General features: G+C 42.1%; 1 protein-coding gene across 1 annotated transcript in view; it reads left to right on the forward strand.

Annotated features, from left to right (window-relative positions):
- The window catches only part of LOC134571246 (uncharacterized), a 516,374-nt gene that overhangs the window by 2,267 nt on the left and 499,038 nt on the right, over positions 1-15,069 (forward strand). Inside the window, exons 2-5 of the mRNA XM_063429422.1 lie at positions 2,084-3,825; positions 6,926-7,050; positions 10,716-10,804; positions 12,232-12,308. Coding sequence (XP_063285492.1) covers positions 2,084-3,825; positions 6,926-7,050; positions 10,716-10,804; positions 12,232-12,308 — 2,033 coding nt within the window. The remainder of the gene's footprint in view (positions 1-2,083; positions 3,826-6,925; positions 7,051-10,715; positions 10,805-12,231; positions 12,309-15,069) is intronic.

Below are 15,069 nucleotides of genomic sequence, written 5' to 3' on the forward strand. Positions count from 1 at the left end.
ACAGACACATATACACTCAGTGTTAGAAACACACATTTGCTAACAGACATACACATTGACTGACAAATACACACTCTCTGTGACAGACACACTCTCCGACTAACAATCTTTGACACACATACTATCACTCACCAACAGGCACACACACTCACTCTCACTAATAGACACACTCACTCTCACTATCAGACATACACTAACAGACACACTAACCAACACACACACACTAACACATTCACAATTTTTTTTTTATTATTATTTGCTTACATTGACATCATATTCCGGCTCCAGCATCACTGTAGTGCCCGCGAAGGAGCTAAGCAGGAAAGAGCTCAGAGTGCTCCCTTACTGCCCGCCTCCCACATCAGCCCATGCCAGCCTCGGGGGGGCCCAGAGGCGGCTACCCGGCTAGCTCCAGATCCCCCCAGGACAAGAGGCTGGCAAGGCATTTGCTAGAGCGTTTGGGGGGTGGCTTTTTTTGCCGCCCCCCTGAAAGTGCCGCCCAAGGCAAATGCCTTGCCAGCTTCGTGGTAAATACACCGCTGCCCCAGACACTGGACGACACTCAGTCCTGGGAGCTCTAGTCCTTACAAGACTTCAGTTCCCGAACAAATTAGAGAAAGGGCACGAACAAAGTCAGTTACCTAGTCTTTTACAGGTTTCCCTGCAGGGCCCATAGTCTGTGGGCAGGAAGCTGGCAAGCAAGCTCCTCCAAGAGCTCGTGGCAAACTCACATGGGAAGGGGAGTTTGTCACAGTATGTGTGTATGTGTATATATATATATTTATTGTTTTTTTTTTTTTTGTTAAAGAGGGCACTCTAAGTGCCATAACCACTACAGCACAGGCAGCACAGTGTATTGATTATGATGTTCTTTGGACATTGTGTCTTGGGTTTATTTCAAACCTTGTAGGAGCAGTTTTAAAAATTACACACCCATGCTATCTGGAAACTGCCCCTTTAATTGATGATGTGGGATTAACACTTCTGCGTAAATTTTAGCAAACGTAGATGGCAGTAATTGGAGGTTCTAGGGCAGTGTTAGCACAGTTAAAATTCTGCATTATCAGTGTGGTACCAGTTAAATGCCCTATTTTTGTCAAACTGGTCCTAAACAGTTTGACATAAAACTGTGGACAATGCCCAGATAACTAAAGCAACAATACCAGGATTCTGAGCAGATATTTAGTGTTTTTATATCACAAAGATAATGAGTATACAAGAATCCAGATGTCCAATCAATTAATATGTTATGTATATTAATTAGTAACCATTCCCAATTTGAATTCAGTTTCAAGTGGATATTATTAAATGCAATAACAAAGCAAATGACAGAAAACAAACATTTTATTTTAGGGTTATATTGGATTTAAAGTGTTTACTTCTATAATGTACTTTATAATTACAATTGCATACAATACAAAAAAATAATCTCAATATGAAAAACTGACCTGAATATAATATTTACATTTCGGATTATTTTCATGAAGCAAAAAAATTCTGAAAATTTCTTAAGACTTACTGTAGTAAGGAACATATAGTTTTCATTTTAAATAACTGCTGGATGAGTAATCCATTGACCCTCCTTTCTACACAAGGTCTCTACTTTTTCTGGATCTCAGAATGTGTTACACAGATCTCAGAATAAGTAAAACCCACAATTCAGTCTATTTAAACTTTAGTATGTACATAGAGCACATACATTTACAGAGTGTCTGCTAATAGATCATCAATAAGATCATCTAATAAGTACTGTTAAGAGCTAGCCATTTCCTCTGAAAAAATGGTCCACGTTAGGCATTTGGTAAATGTCATAGCTACTTACTGCTTGACTAAGAAGACAAGTAGGCTTGAATTTGTATTAGAGACCAAGACGAAGACGAAGAAATAATTGAAACTGATGACTGGAAAACATAAAACAAACCTTCTGTGAAGTTTTGATGGCTTTGGGGGTTCTTGCTGGATTCAATATTTGTGAAATAAAATCTCAAGTGTATTTTATTTGGTCAGTGATATATGTCTATTATAAGAACAATTGTTATCTTTTTATTTTATGTAAACATACATTTGTATATACTTTTTACAGATGCCTCATGTTGAAAAGCCTGCATCTCGGTTTGAGCATGGTTCCTCTGAACCTTGTGTGAAAAAGAGCAGACCCAATGACTACGCGCCATGGACAGATCAAAATATCACTGGACACTCTCTGACTGAAAACCGCATAATAAAACCAAATCTCAATAGTTGTTTTCCTCTCTCTAACAAGGGTAAGTTTGAGGAAAAATATGGTGGAAATAAAAGTTCTACTGTCAGAGACCCCCCAAATGATGCTGGCACTTTGGTGGCTAGGTCCAGAGGGATTTATGATTTAGAATCTAGGGAATGCAACTCTAATAGTGGAAAGGATGAACCTGATGACCACTTATTTAAATGTGCTTTTACTGAAGCTGACACAAGCAAAAATTGCCCGGTTTCTAGTGCTACATTTTCATTAACGAGCAGTACATTTATTGGGCCGCTCTTTCCTCCTCCTAAAGTTAAAAATGTGTCTCAGAGGTCTAGTAGTAAGGACAGTACCGTACCTCCTTATAAGATAAAAACAGTTGAGTTGCGGAAAGCCACCAATTCTAAAGGTGACAATGGCATGGACTATGAGTTGCGGCAGTTTTACAAGGAATTGCATCAACTGGAAGATGAAACAGAAACTGTTGACGTTCATGAAAATAAATGCACATTTTCAAACACTATTCAGGAGCCTGTTTGCATGACAAGTAGTCCTTACAACACTCAATCTTCACAAGATGTACACAGTGTCCCCACTCATAAAAACACCACCTCTTCTAACACTAACACACAGACTGTCTGTAGCGATCCTTATAGGTCCAATATAACAAGCAATAATCCTTTTTTAAACAATACAGTGCCACCAAGGTTTCATGTCCTTTCGTTGCAAAATATACCAATTAAGGAAAACGTTTGTGGTGTGAATCAGGAACCTTTCTCCAGAACAAGTCATCCTCACAGCAGTGGTGTCGGCCCACAAAATAAACAAACCTTTAACAGACAGACAGAATGGAGAGAGCACAATGTGTCGAACAGAACTATAAACCCACCTTTCTTATATAGTAGAATGCCACCAGGATTCCCTGACCAACCACCACAGTGTTTATTTAGACCCTATAGCCCACCACCTCAAAATAAAAATGTGAGGGAAAATGAATGCAGTTCAAATAATATTCAGGAATCTTTCTACTCATCAACTGCCTACAATAATGCCCTGTCTTCACAAGGGGAATATAGTGTCATCCCTCATAACCAAATCTCCTATAATAGAGAAACTGTATGGCGAGAACATGAAGAGTCCAACAGAACAAATAATTCTCCTTTTTTAAACAATGCTGTACCACCAAGGTTTTCTTTATCTGACTCCCGTGGACCACCTCGAGAAGAATATAATTATACATCAAATTTCCAAAGCCAAAATAATAAACCATATGTACCATACCCTCAAAAACAGAACCATTATGGATGCAATGACAAGTATCAGAGGCCAGATGAACAAAATGAAATGCCTTCTTCCCAGAACAAGTATAATGATCAATGGGGCAGCTTTAGACAGCCATTCCATGAGCATGATATTGAAAGCAAGCACAAAGAATATGGAAGCGATATCTGTAGATCAAAAGATACTTCATTACACCATGCCCTTCGGACGTTTAGTGAACCACATCTGAATAAGGATTATAATATTAAGCCTTTTGATAGGTACAAAAGAACACTTGTTCTTTTAAGAGGTGTCCCTGGCTCAGGAAAAAGTACATTGGCACGGTACGTATATTTAAAACATCTTTGACCTTTTCTGAGAATCTACTGTTTCACTTGCTATAATGTCATTGCCCCTTAATGATGAATCTTAAAAATTATAGGACTAACTGATTTGCCTGTATAAGTAAAGGCATTCCATTCTTATTGAGTCTTGCTCCTCAACACATTACTTTAGAAAGGGAAACTATGGGATTAAATTACCCTATTTTTAATGCAGTATATAGGTAATGCATTAAAAATGTAAGTTAGAAAGACACCTGTAAAGTTTAGTGCAGATGCATAGTTGACAGTTGTCATGGTAAGAAGAATAACTTTTTGACTTTTATTTTGGAAAGGGGATGCTGTAAAACCAAGCCTGCCTATTATATGGTGCAATAGTGTGGCGTGATCCTCTGCTCGAGCCGCATGCAACTCGATCTCCTCCTCTGAGTGGGCCGCGTGCACTGAACACAGTGAGAGGTCACGAGGCCCTCCTGGCACTTTGAGCGCGGCTCGTGTCACGAGCGCGCTCTTAAAGGGGTAGTGGGAGCCACAAGTGGATTCAGTCTCCCATTGGCCCACGTCATTCCGGCACACGCACATTTTGGGGGTGTGGGCATGACATGGGCCAATCAAATATAAATTAAAGGATATTTAAACTTCCCTAGCCCTGTGCACTTTGCCCTATCGTGGTTTCTGTTTCAGTACCCTTTAGTGCATTCCTTGATCTATTGTGTTTATTCTGGTACTGACCTTGGCTTTGTTCCTGACTCTGAGTTTAACTTTAACCCTTTCCTGTCTTGTTTGCCCGTCTGACTGTTTACTGTGTACTGACTCTGGCTAGTTTTCCTTTTCTCTGTCTCTCCATTACCCTGACCTCGTCTCGTCTCTGATTATGCTTTATTACTATTATTATTACTGGTATTTATATAGCGCCAGCATATTCCGTAGTGCTTTACAATATTATCAAAGGGGAGATTTAACAATAAATGAGACAATTACAAAAACTTACAGGAACAATAAGTTGAAGAGGGCCCTGCTCAAACGAGCTCACAGTTTATAGGAGGTGGGGCGTAAAACACAACAGGACAGGAGGTAGCATTCAAACAAGGTGGAGTGAAGCAGAGCTGGAGGAGAGAATAGAGTGCTGCCGTTTAGGAGAGCGCAAGAGACAGGTACTTGAGGTAGAGGTTACTCTGGGAGGCCATAAGCTTTCCTAAAGAGATGGGTTTTGAGGCACTTTTAAATGATTGGAGAGTCTGATGGCGGTAGGCAGGCTATTCCAAAGAAAAGGAGCCACCCGCAAGAAGTCCTGCAAGTGTGAGTTGGCCGTACGGGTGCGAGCAGCGGACAGGAGAAGGTCATGGACAGAGTGGAGAGACCAAGAAGGAGCATACCTGCGGATCAGTGAAGAGATATAGGAGGGGCTATAATTGGTCAGTATTAGCAGGAGGAAAGACAAGGAGTTAAGTTTTAAAAAAGATTGAGTTTCAAAAAGCAGGAGGACATCCAGTCAGAGATGGAAGAAAGGCAAGCAGTGACACGTTGCAGGACGGCAGGGGAGAGGTCCCGGGAAGAGAGGTATATCTGAGTGTCATCAGCGTACAGGTGGTATTGGAATCCAAATGAGGTAATAAGTTTGCTAAGCGAGGCAGTATAAAGAGAAAATAGAGGGGGACCAAGGACAGAGCCTTGGGGGACTCCAACAGAGACAGGACAAAGGGAGGAGGTATCATTAGAAAAGGACACTGAATGAACGTTGGGAGAGGTAGGAGGAAAACCAAGAGAGGACAGTGTCACAGAGACCGAGTGATTGAAGAGTTTGGAGAAGGAGAACATGGTCAACAGTGTCAAAGGCAGCAGAGTGGTCAAGAAGAATTAGTCCGGCCATTCTAAGGCCCGGTAATATGTTATATCCTAGTCTTGTCCCTTGCTATCCTAAACTCTGTGTGTTGGGGTATTGCACCATGACAAATAGTAGACAAGGTAAAATACGTTTGTTGGCATCAAGCTGTGGTAGTGGCTATCAGTAGGACAGCTACATTGTTGTTACTCTGGAAGGGTAACATTTGACATTGTCAGACTGCAGGGACTGGGTCTATGCACCAAAACCATTTCATTAAAGGGTTACGCCAAACTTTTTTTGTTTTTGGTGCATTTTTTACTTGTCACTTATTAAATAGAAACATTTAAAAATAGATTAAAACTTACCTCGAATGCAGCTCCGGGCCGAGTCCTCCACTACCGCTGAAAGCTACAGGATGGGGGATTTTTTTCGGCGTGTGATTTTTTTTCTTATTATTATAATATGAGCCCACATGCTATTTAATTAGGTCCCTAATGCCTGGAGCGGGCCCATCATACCTTCCTACATTGATGCCCCCTGAATGGCGCAATCATATTACTGGCACCGCTGATCGGAGGAGACCGTCACAAAAAGAGGATGGGTCTGCTAGAAAGATTGACAGGTTAGCCTGGCATGAATGCACGCCAGACTGCCTGTCAATCATCCAAGCCGGCGCATGTAGCAGCCTATTTTCGTGCTCTCTGCAGGATCCTAGTGCCCTGAGTGTACTGTGAGCACATCTACTGTTCGCTCATGATGCCCTTTTTGGAGACAGTTTTCTGATGTTCCCAACAGTAGAACACTAGAGAACAAATTTGGGTCCTGCCAAAATCCGTTGTGTTGTGAGGCATGGGTGACAGGCAGCAGCCCAATCTAAATTGTTTCAATAACATCACTGCTTCTACAGAGCAACAAGACCTTTCTGACACTGGGAAGAATCTAATATGTTACAGTGAAAAAATGGGTCACTGAGCTTATTTGAACATCAAATTCATTTAGCCATATAAACTGTGGGATTCATCTCCTTGGGGTTCAATTTACTAAACATTGTTTGACAATCTGCATAGTTGAAAGCAAAAGATGGAAAAAAAACTCTCTCTTGATTGTCCCTAACTAATTCACCTTTAATAATCTGAAGTTATTTTAGCCAGATAATCAATATATTATACATGTAATTTACTTAGAGGCTGTCAAGGAGTAAAATATTACCTAAATAAAAAAGAGAAATTTCAGGAATCATATTTAACAGTATATTTTCTTTTTTTTTTTATTCAACAGTGGTCTGCTTGAACAGTGTCCAGATGGCATCGTGTTCAGCACTGACGATTACTTTGGCCAGGAGGAAGGATATACATATGATGTTAAACTGCTTGGAGATGCACACAATTGGAACCAAAACAGAGGTTAGGCATTGTATATTTTTTAAATATATAGAGTTTGTGTGTTTATGTAGAAATATTAATGTATTTTTTCATTTGCCTTTGTGCCTGAGCCGGTGTTGTTTATATAATGCTTACAGTAGCAATAATACACTGCTCACAAAATTAAAGGGAACACTTAAACAACACAATGTAACTCCAAGTCAATCACACGTCTGTGAAATCAAACTGTCCACTTAGGAAGCAACACTGAGTGACAATCAATTTCACATGCTGTTGTGCAAATGGGATAGACAACAGGTGGAAATTATAGGCAATTTGCAAGACACCCCCAATAAAGGAGTGGTTCTGCAGGTGGTGACCACAGACCACTTCTCAGTTCCTATGCTTCCTGGCTGATGTTTTGGTAACTTTTGAATGCTGGCGGTGCTTTCACTCTAGTGGTATGAGACGGAGTCTACAACCCACACAAGTGGCTCAGGTAGTGCAGCTCATCCAGGATGGCACATCAATGCGAGCTGTGGCAAGAAGGTTTAATTTGTCTGTCAGCGTAGTGTCCAGAGCATGGAGGCGCTACCAGGAGACAGGCCAGTACATCAGGCGACGTGGAGGAGGCCGTAGGAGGGCAACAACCTAGCAGCAGGACTTCTACCTCCGCCTTTGTGCAAGGAGGAACAGGAGGAGCACTGCCAGAGCCCTGCAAAATGACCTCCAGCAGGCCACAAATGTGCATGTATCTGCTCAAATAGTCAGAAACAGACTCCATGAGGGTGGGATGAGGGCCCGACGTCCACAGGTGGGGGTTGTGCTTACAGCCCAACACCGTGCAGGACGTTTGGCATTTGCCAGAGAACACCAAGATTGGCAAATTCGCCACTGGCGCCCTGTGCTCTTCACAGATAAAAGCAGGTTCACACTGAGCACATGTGACAGACGTGACAGAGTCTGGAGACGCCGTGGAGAATGTTCTGCTGCCTGCAACATCCTCCAGCATGACCAGTTTGGCAGTGGGTCAGTAATGGTGTGGGGTGGCATTTCTTTGGGGGGCCGCACAGCCCTCCATGTGCTCGTCGGAGGTAGCCCGACTGCCATTAGGTACCGAGATGAGATCCTCAGACCCCTTGTGAGACCATATGCTGGTGCGGTTGGCCCTGGGTTCCTCCTAATGCAAGACAGTGCTAGACCTCATGTGGCTGGAATGTGTCAGCAGTTCCTGCAAGATGAAGGCATTGATGCTATGGACTGGCCTGCCCGTTCTCCAGACCTGAATTCAATTGAGCACATCTGGGACATCATGTCTCGCTCCATCCACCAACGTCATGTTGCACCACAGACTGTCCAGGAGTTGGCAGATGCTTTAGTCCAGGTCTGGGAGGAGATCCCTCAGGAGACCATACGCCACCTCATTAGGAGCATGCACAGGCGTTGTAGGGCGGTCACACACACTACTGAGCCTCATTTTGACTTGTTTTAAGGACATTACATCAAAGTTGGATCAGCCTGTAGTGTGTTTTCCACTTTAATTTTGAGTGTGACTCCAAATCCAGACCTCCATGGGATGAAAAATGTGATTTCCATTTTTTAATTTTTGTGTGATTTTGTTGTCAGCACATTCAACTATGTAAAGAACAAAGTATTTATAAGAATATTTCATTCATTCAGATCTAGAATGTGTTATTTTTGTGTTCCCTTTATTTTTTTGAGCAGTGTATATGAAAAGAATAGTATTTCCATTTGTTGAAAGCAACGGGAGAACCGTGTAGTCATATAGCCACTTCCTTATTTTTTTCATTTGTCATTTCTGGACTCATTGCAGCAAATCCTGATTAGTTTAGCTGTCCAAAGAAGTTTGATTTTTGAGCACCAGTTCTCTCCAGTACCAATGCACCTTCTGCTGTAATGCTGTTGGCTTAGTAATTGAATAACAGAGGGCAGAGCACAAGCATCAATACCATTTGTGATAGCAAATGGGGAAACAAATGTAAGTTTAAAAATCTGACATTGTTACATCTATTACTTTATTATCTATTTGAGAGGAATCCAGCACCAGATGTTCAAACAGGTGTCCATATTGTTTCTTTATATTATGATTTGGTTACCCAGCAGTATAGATGTGTTTGAAGTCTTCCTAATATGCTGTGAGGAATGCAAGGGGGATGGTCGTTGCAAATGTCTCTATAGTCGGGCGCGTTGACTGGCAAAGTCCGCAATATTTATAGGGGACTGATATTTTTTACTCTGTATAAGAAATAGCTCCACCTAAGGGCAAACTAGGTTATTGCCTATGAAATGGAAATATATCCATAAGACATGTAATATATCAAGGCAAATAAAGCATTATTTTACAAGAAAAAATTACCAATTCTGGGGGCGTGGTTTGGCCGTCGAATGAACGCTCCCGACAATCCGCATTGTATCCAGCACATTCCAGAGGCAACTAGACCCAAAACACTTACCAACCTACTCAGCAATGCACAGTACTGGCTCCGGAGTGAAGCAACCACGCAAGAAGCAAGGCCACAGGCTGGATTCACAGCCTAATGTGATGGAGCTGTTCGCGGCCTCCTGCCCGCACCAGGCCTCACAAGATGGCCGCCAAGATAGCCCACGTGGCTCCATCTCCCCAATATCAATGGCGGGGAGTGACGAGCCAGATATCCACACGGGAGAGGCTGCATAAATTCTCCCAAAACTAACGTAGGTGAAGACTTACCTTGCTAGTGAAATCTCCTGCAACTCGAAGGAAATGAAAGCGGAGATACAGGCCTTAGGGGCCCGGACCTCCCACCTGGAGTACCGTGTGGAAGCAGCGGTGAAGGCTCAGAATACCATAATATCACATTGCAGGTCATAGGCCAAGGCATATAACCACCACCAGTCTAACTAGATATTGAACATGTTACCAGTTTATTTCATTGCATATGTGTACATAGTTTTGGACATAAATGTTTTTCAGACTGCAGCGGGGAAGGGGACAGAGGGACTCCCCCACACTGAGCCACGCAGTGATGACGGGAGACAGGGGAGCCGCTCGGTGTGGAAAGTGCTTTTTGGTTTTTGATTTTTTTTCTTCTTCTTTACAATTAAAGTTTCAACTGTTGTAAAATGAAGACAGATTGTGGCATGTCGACAGTCGAAATATCATTATAGAATGATAGAATGCTATAAACCTACCTTTCACTGAGAGTAATGCAAATCTTGTAGTAATGCAATGGATGACATCTCTCTTTCCCAACATGTCTCTTACTGTAATCTGCCTATACCCGTTTGATTGACCAAGGATGATGACACTATTAATATCCTGAGCTGTATGAATCTGTAAACACTTAGTGACGGAAACATGTACATTACAACGTTCAGGCGTTTTGTATGCAATAACTAACTATATTTCCTTTCTGTAATACAAATGAAACGTGAGTTGTGATTTGGCTTCTGCGTAAGCCTAATCTGTCGTGCAGCCGCATCTCTGTCTATGCAAAAAAAACTAAAAATAACCAATTATTTTGTTTCAAATTTTGATATAGCTTTTATATATTTTCATTGAGAAAATAGCTACTTTAAATATAGTTACATATTGTTGACATTTATATATTTATAATAACTGAAGATCACACATTTATTCTTGATTTGTGGTGTTTTTGTTTTTTTGTTTTTTTTAAACAACATTTTTCTTGTTTTGTTTATTATAGCCAAGAGAGCAATGGATGACAGAAGATCTCCTATTATCATTGACAATACTAATATTCAGAGATGGGAAATGAAACCCTACGTACAAATGGTATGATTACAGTTAATTGTATGCTTGACATTCCAGACTGGAACTGACCCACTTTTTAATGCATAGTATGGAAGGTAGATGTTCACAAAACGCGCTAAAACAAACCTTACAAATAGTAAAAAATAATAAGTATTTCTACCAACTGTAAACAGAAATAAAGATCTGTGCTTACTAGGTGTGCAGGATGTAAGTGAAGCAGAGTCTCCCTCTATCCCGCTTTGGGAGTGATAGATTCGGTTACAGTGCGTGTGTTCACAACGGCAGCCTCTGTCCCATTATTGGTCACATAATGAATACAGCCATTGCAGCCACAAAATGGGAATGAACATATCTCATACCACTAGGCCCGTTCTAATGGAGGAAAATATACAAGGCTCATGATTGGCTGCTGAGTGTTAAACCAGCAGTGAGCTGTTCAGCTGAAGATATTCATACTGGCTGAATATATTGGTGCACTAAAAACCTACCTCTGCTCGCGTACACTTCACAGAGGAACCTGAATCAGAGGATGTGCGTACTGCACACACGTGTTATAGTTCTGTTGGTTTCTGGTGTCATAACCGTGTCATACGTTGAATAGTAAGGAAACATTGAGAGAGAGGTTTAGATTGCAAGTTCATTTGAGCAGGATCCTCTTCACCTAATGTTACTATATATCATATATGTTTTGTAAGAGTTAAATGATTGTCTCGTTTCCTGGTATACAGTGTTGTGTAATATATTGGCGATATATAAATATTTGCAATTGTTCGTGCAGGAGGGAGATGCACAGACGTCTCTCCTCAAATAAAGCTTGCATTAAACATAGTCTGGGCCTGCTGTCTGGATTACCTGGGTACTAACCATGGCTTGCATATTTTCAGGGTATGCATCTTTAGGAGGGACAGTCCATCTTTGGAATCCAAATTCCCTTGTGCTTTCCTATTGTGATCTCTCTAATCAGAATGCTGAGTGTGTATGTAAGAGCTTGACATTGATAATATTCCAGAAATGCGTACTTTTGTTTGTGTAAGTAATATACTTGATTCAAGTTCAAATGTCTTATTCAGCTCTATAAATACCAATCAATATCCCATTAAAATGAGTGTCAGTCTGTTTAAATTTGAAATGTTGGAAGGTGTGGGTGTGCATTTCCTTTGGTGATGATTACCGGATATTCCAATGGATATTAGTTTTGAATTAGTAGACATGTGTATGGTTGCCAAGTGTTCCCACCCACTTGACAGACTGGTTTGAGATGCAAATATGGTTTGTATCAGTAAAACATAGAAGGGTTTAAATGTTTTGTTTAGCCAGTAAAATATCAGTATATTTTTTTCTGCCATGTGTTTAAAAATCGTATGACTGCTCACCAGTAAAGAAAACATTTAAATGTATGCCGTTTGCTACGAACCCATCCTTTAATGCGATCCTCTTGCTTTCCTCAGGCCATAGAAAGAGATTATGGTGTGGAGTTCCTGGAACCAGACACATGGTGGAAGCTTGACCCATCTGAGTTGGAAAAGTAAGGCCTTTTTTGTTTTGATGAAACAAGGTGTTCAGAATGCAATGGGGCATACATGTATTTGTTGTAGCCAGTAAGTGGAGAATTACATCTAGATGCTGGCTTCAATAACTAAGCATATCAATGCTATAGCTTAGATAGAGGTGTATCTGAGTTACATGGCTAGAAGACAAAATTTAAATCCTGCATGAATCCATTAGTTTGTATGAAAAGGGGAATTCTTTTATCAAAATACTCTTCTAAATGTAAAATTTCCGCTAATCCAACCCGTTGAATATTATGCCAGTTTACATATTAATATATATTTCTGTGCAAGGCTGTAATGTCTATAGCTTAAAGGGACACTATAGTCACCCAGACCACTTCAGCTCAATGAAGTGGTCTGGGTGCCAGGTCCCTCAGGTTTTAACCCTTCGATGTAAACATAGCAGTTTCAGAGTTTCATGTGCATATTACATGTTCCACAACCACGTAACATGACATCTATACAATTCTGCTAAGTTAACATTGCATTATGTCTTGCAGTGGTGCCTAGAAGCTAGTTGTATTTGCTTCGCTCAGTTAAAATTTCACATATTAATTAATTATACTTTCATATGGAAAAGAGTAATTTGGTTGTATTTATACAATTCTACCTCCAAAATGCAATTGCACATGCTGTAACCAATGACTGACAGATGGGGCACTTATGGCAGGTCAGAGAAATGTCAGAGAAATGCACCCACCAATAACAGGTCAGATAAATGCACCCACCAATAGCAGGTCAGATAAAGGCACCCACCAATAGCAGGTCAGAGAAATGCACCCACCAATAGCAGGTCAGGGAAATGCACCCACCAATAGCAGGTCATATAAATGCACCCACCAATAGCAGGTCATATAAATGCACCCACCAATAGCAGGTCAGAGAAATGCACCCACCAATAGCAGGTCAGGGAAATGCACCCACCAATAGCAGGTCAGGGAAATGCACCCGCCAATAGCAGGTCAGGGAAATGCACCCACCAATAACAGGTCAGATAAAGGCACCCACCAATAGCAGGTCAGAGAAATGCACCCACCAATAGCAGGTCATATAAATGCACCCACCAATAGCAGGTCATATAAATGCACCCACCAATAGCAGGTCATATAAATGCACCCACCAATAGCAGGTCAGGGAAATGCACCCACCAATAGCAGGTCAGAGAAATGCACCCACCAATAGCAGGTCAGGGAAATGCACCCACCAATAGCAGGTCAGGGAAATGCACCCACCAATAGCAGGTCAGGGAAATGCACCCACCAATAACAGGTCAGATAAAGGCACCCACCAATAGCAGGTCATATAAATGCACCCACCAATAGCAGGTCATATAAATGCACCCACCAATAGCAGGTCATATAAATGCACCCACCAATAGCAGGTCAGAGAAATGCACCCACCAATAGCAGGTCAGGGAAATGCACCCACCAATAGCAGGTCAGAGAAATGCACCCACCAATAGCAGGTCCGGGAAATGCACCCACCAATAGCAGGTCAGGGAAATGCACCCGCCAATAGCAGGTCAGGGAAATGCACCCACCAGTAGCAGGTCATATAAATGCACCCACCAATAGCAGGTCAGATAAATGCACCCACCAATAGCAGGTCAGATAAAGGCACCCACCAATAGCAGGTCAGGGAAATGCACCCGCCAATAGCAGGTCAGGGAAATGCACCCACCAATAGCAGGTCAGATAAATGCACCCACCAATAGCAGGTCAGATAAATGCACCCACCAATAGCAGGTCAGAGAAATGCACCCACCAATAGCAGGTCAGAGAAATGCACCCACCAATAGCAGGTCAGAGAAATGCACCCACCAATAGCAGGTCAGAGAAATGCACCCACCAATAGCAGGTCAGAGAAATGCACCCACCAATAGCAGATCAGGGAAATGCACCCACCAATAGCAGGTCAGAGAAATGCACCCACCAATAGCAGGTCAGAGAAATGCACCCACCAATAGCAGGTCAGAGAAATGCACCCACCAATAGCAGGTCAGAGAAATGCACCCACCAATAGCAGGTCATATAAATGCACCCACCAATAGCAGGTCAGAGAAATGCACCCACCAATAGCAGGTCAGAGAAATGCACCCACCAATAGCAGGTCAGAGAAATGCACCCACCAATAGCAGGTCAGAGAAATGCACCCACCAATAGCAGGTCAGAGAAATGCACCCACCAATAGCAGGTCAGATAAATGCACCCACCAATAGCAGGTCAGATAAATGCACCCACCAATAGCAGGTCAGAGAAATGCACCCACCAATAGCAGGTCAGATAAATGCACCCACCAATAGCAGGTCAGAGAAATGCACCCACCAATAACAGGTCAGATAAATGCACCCACCAATAGCAGATCAGAGAAATGCACCCACCAATAGCAGGTCAGGGAAATGCACCCACCAATAGCAGGTCAGAGAAATGCACCCACCAATAGCAGGTCAGGGAAATGCACCCACCAATAGCAGGTCAGGGAAATGCACCCGCCAATAGCAGGTCAGGGAAATGCACCCACCAGTAGCAGGTCAGAGAAATGCACCCACCAATAGCAGGTCAGATAAATGCACCCACCAATAGCAGGTCAGAGAAATGCACCCACCAATAGCAGGTCAGGGAAATGCACCCGCCAATAGCAGGTCAGAGAAATGCACCCACCAATAGCAGGTCAGGGAAATGCACCCACCAATAGCAGGTCATATAAATGCACCCACCAATAGCAGGTCAGAGAAAT

The sequence above is a fragment of the Pelobates fuscus genome, chromosome 1 (assembly GCF_036172605.1).
Source record: "Pelobates fuscus isolate aPelFus1 chromosome 1, aPelFus1.pri, whole genome shotgun sequence".
Taxonomy (NCBI): domain Eukaryota; kingdom Metazoa; phylum Chordata; class Amphibia; order Anura; family Pelobatidae; genus Pelobates; species Pelobates fuscus.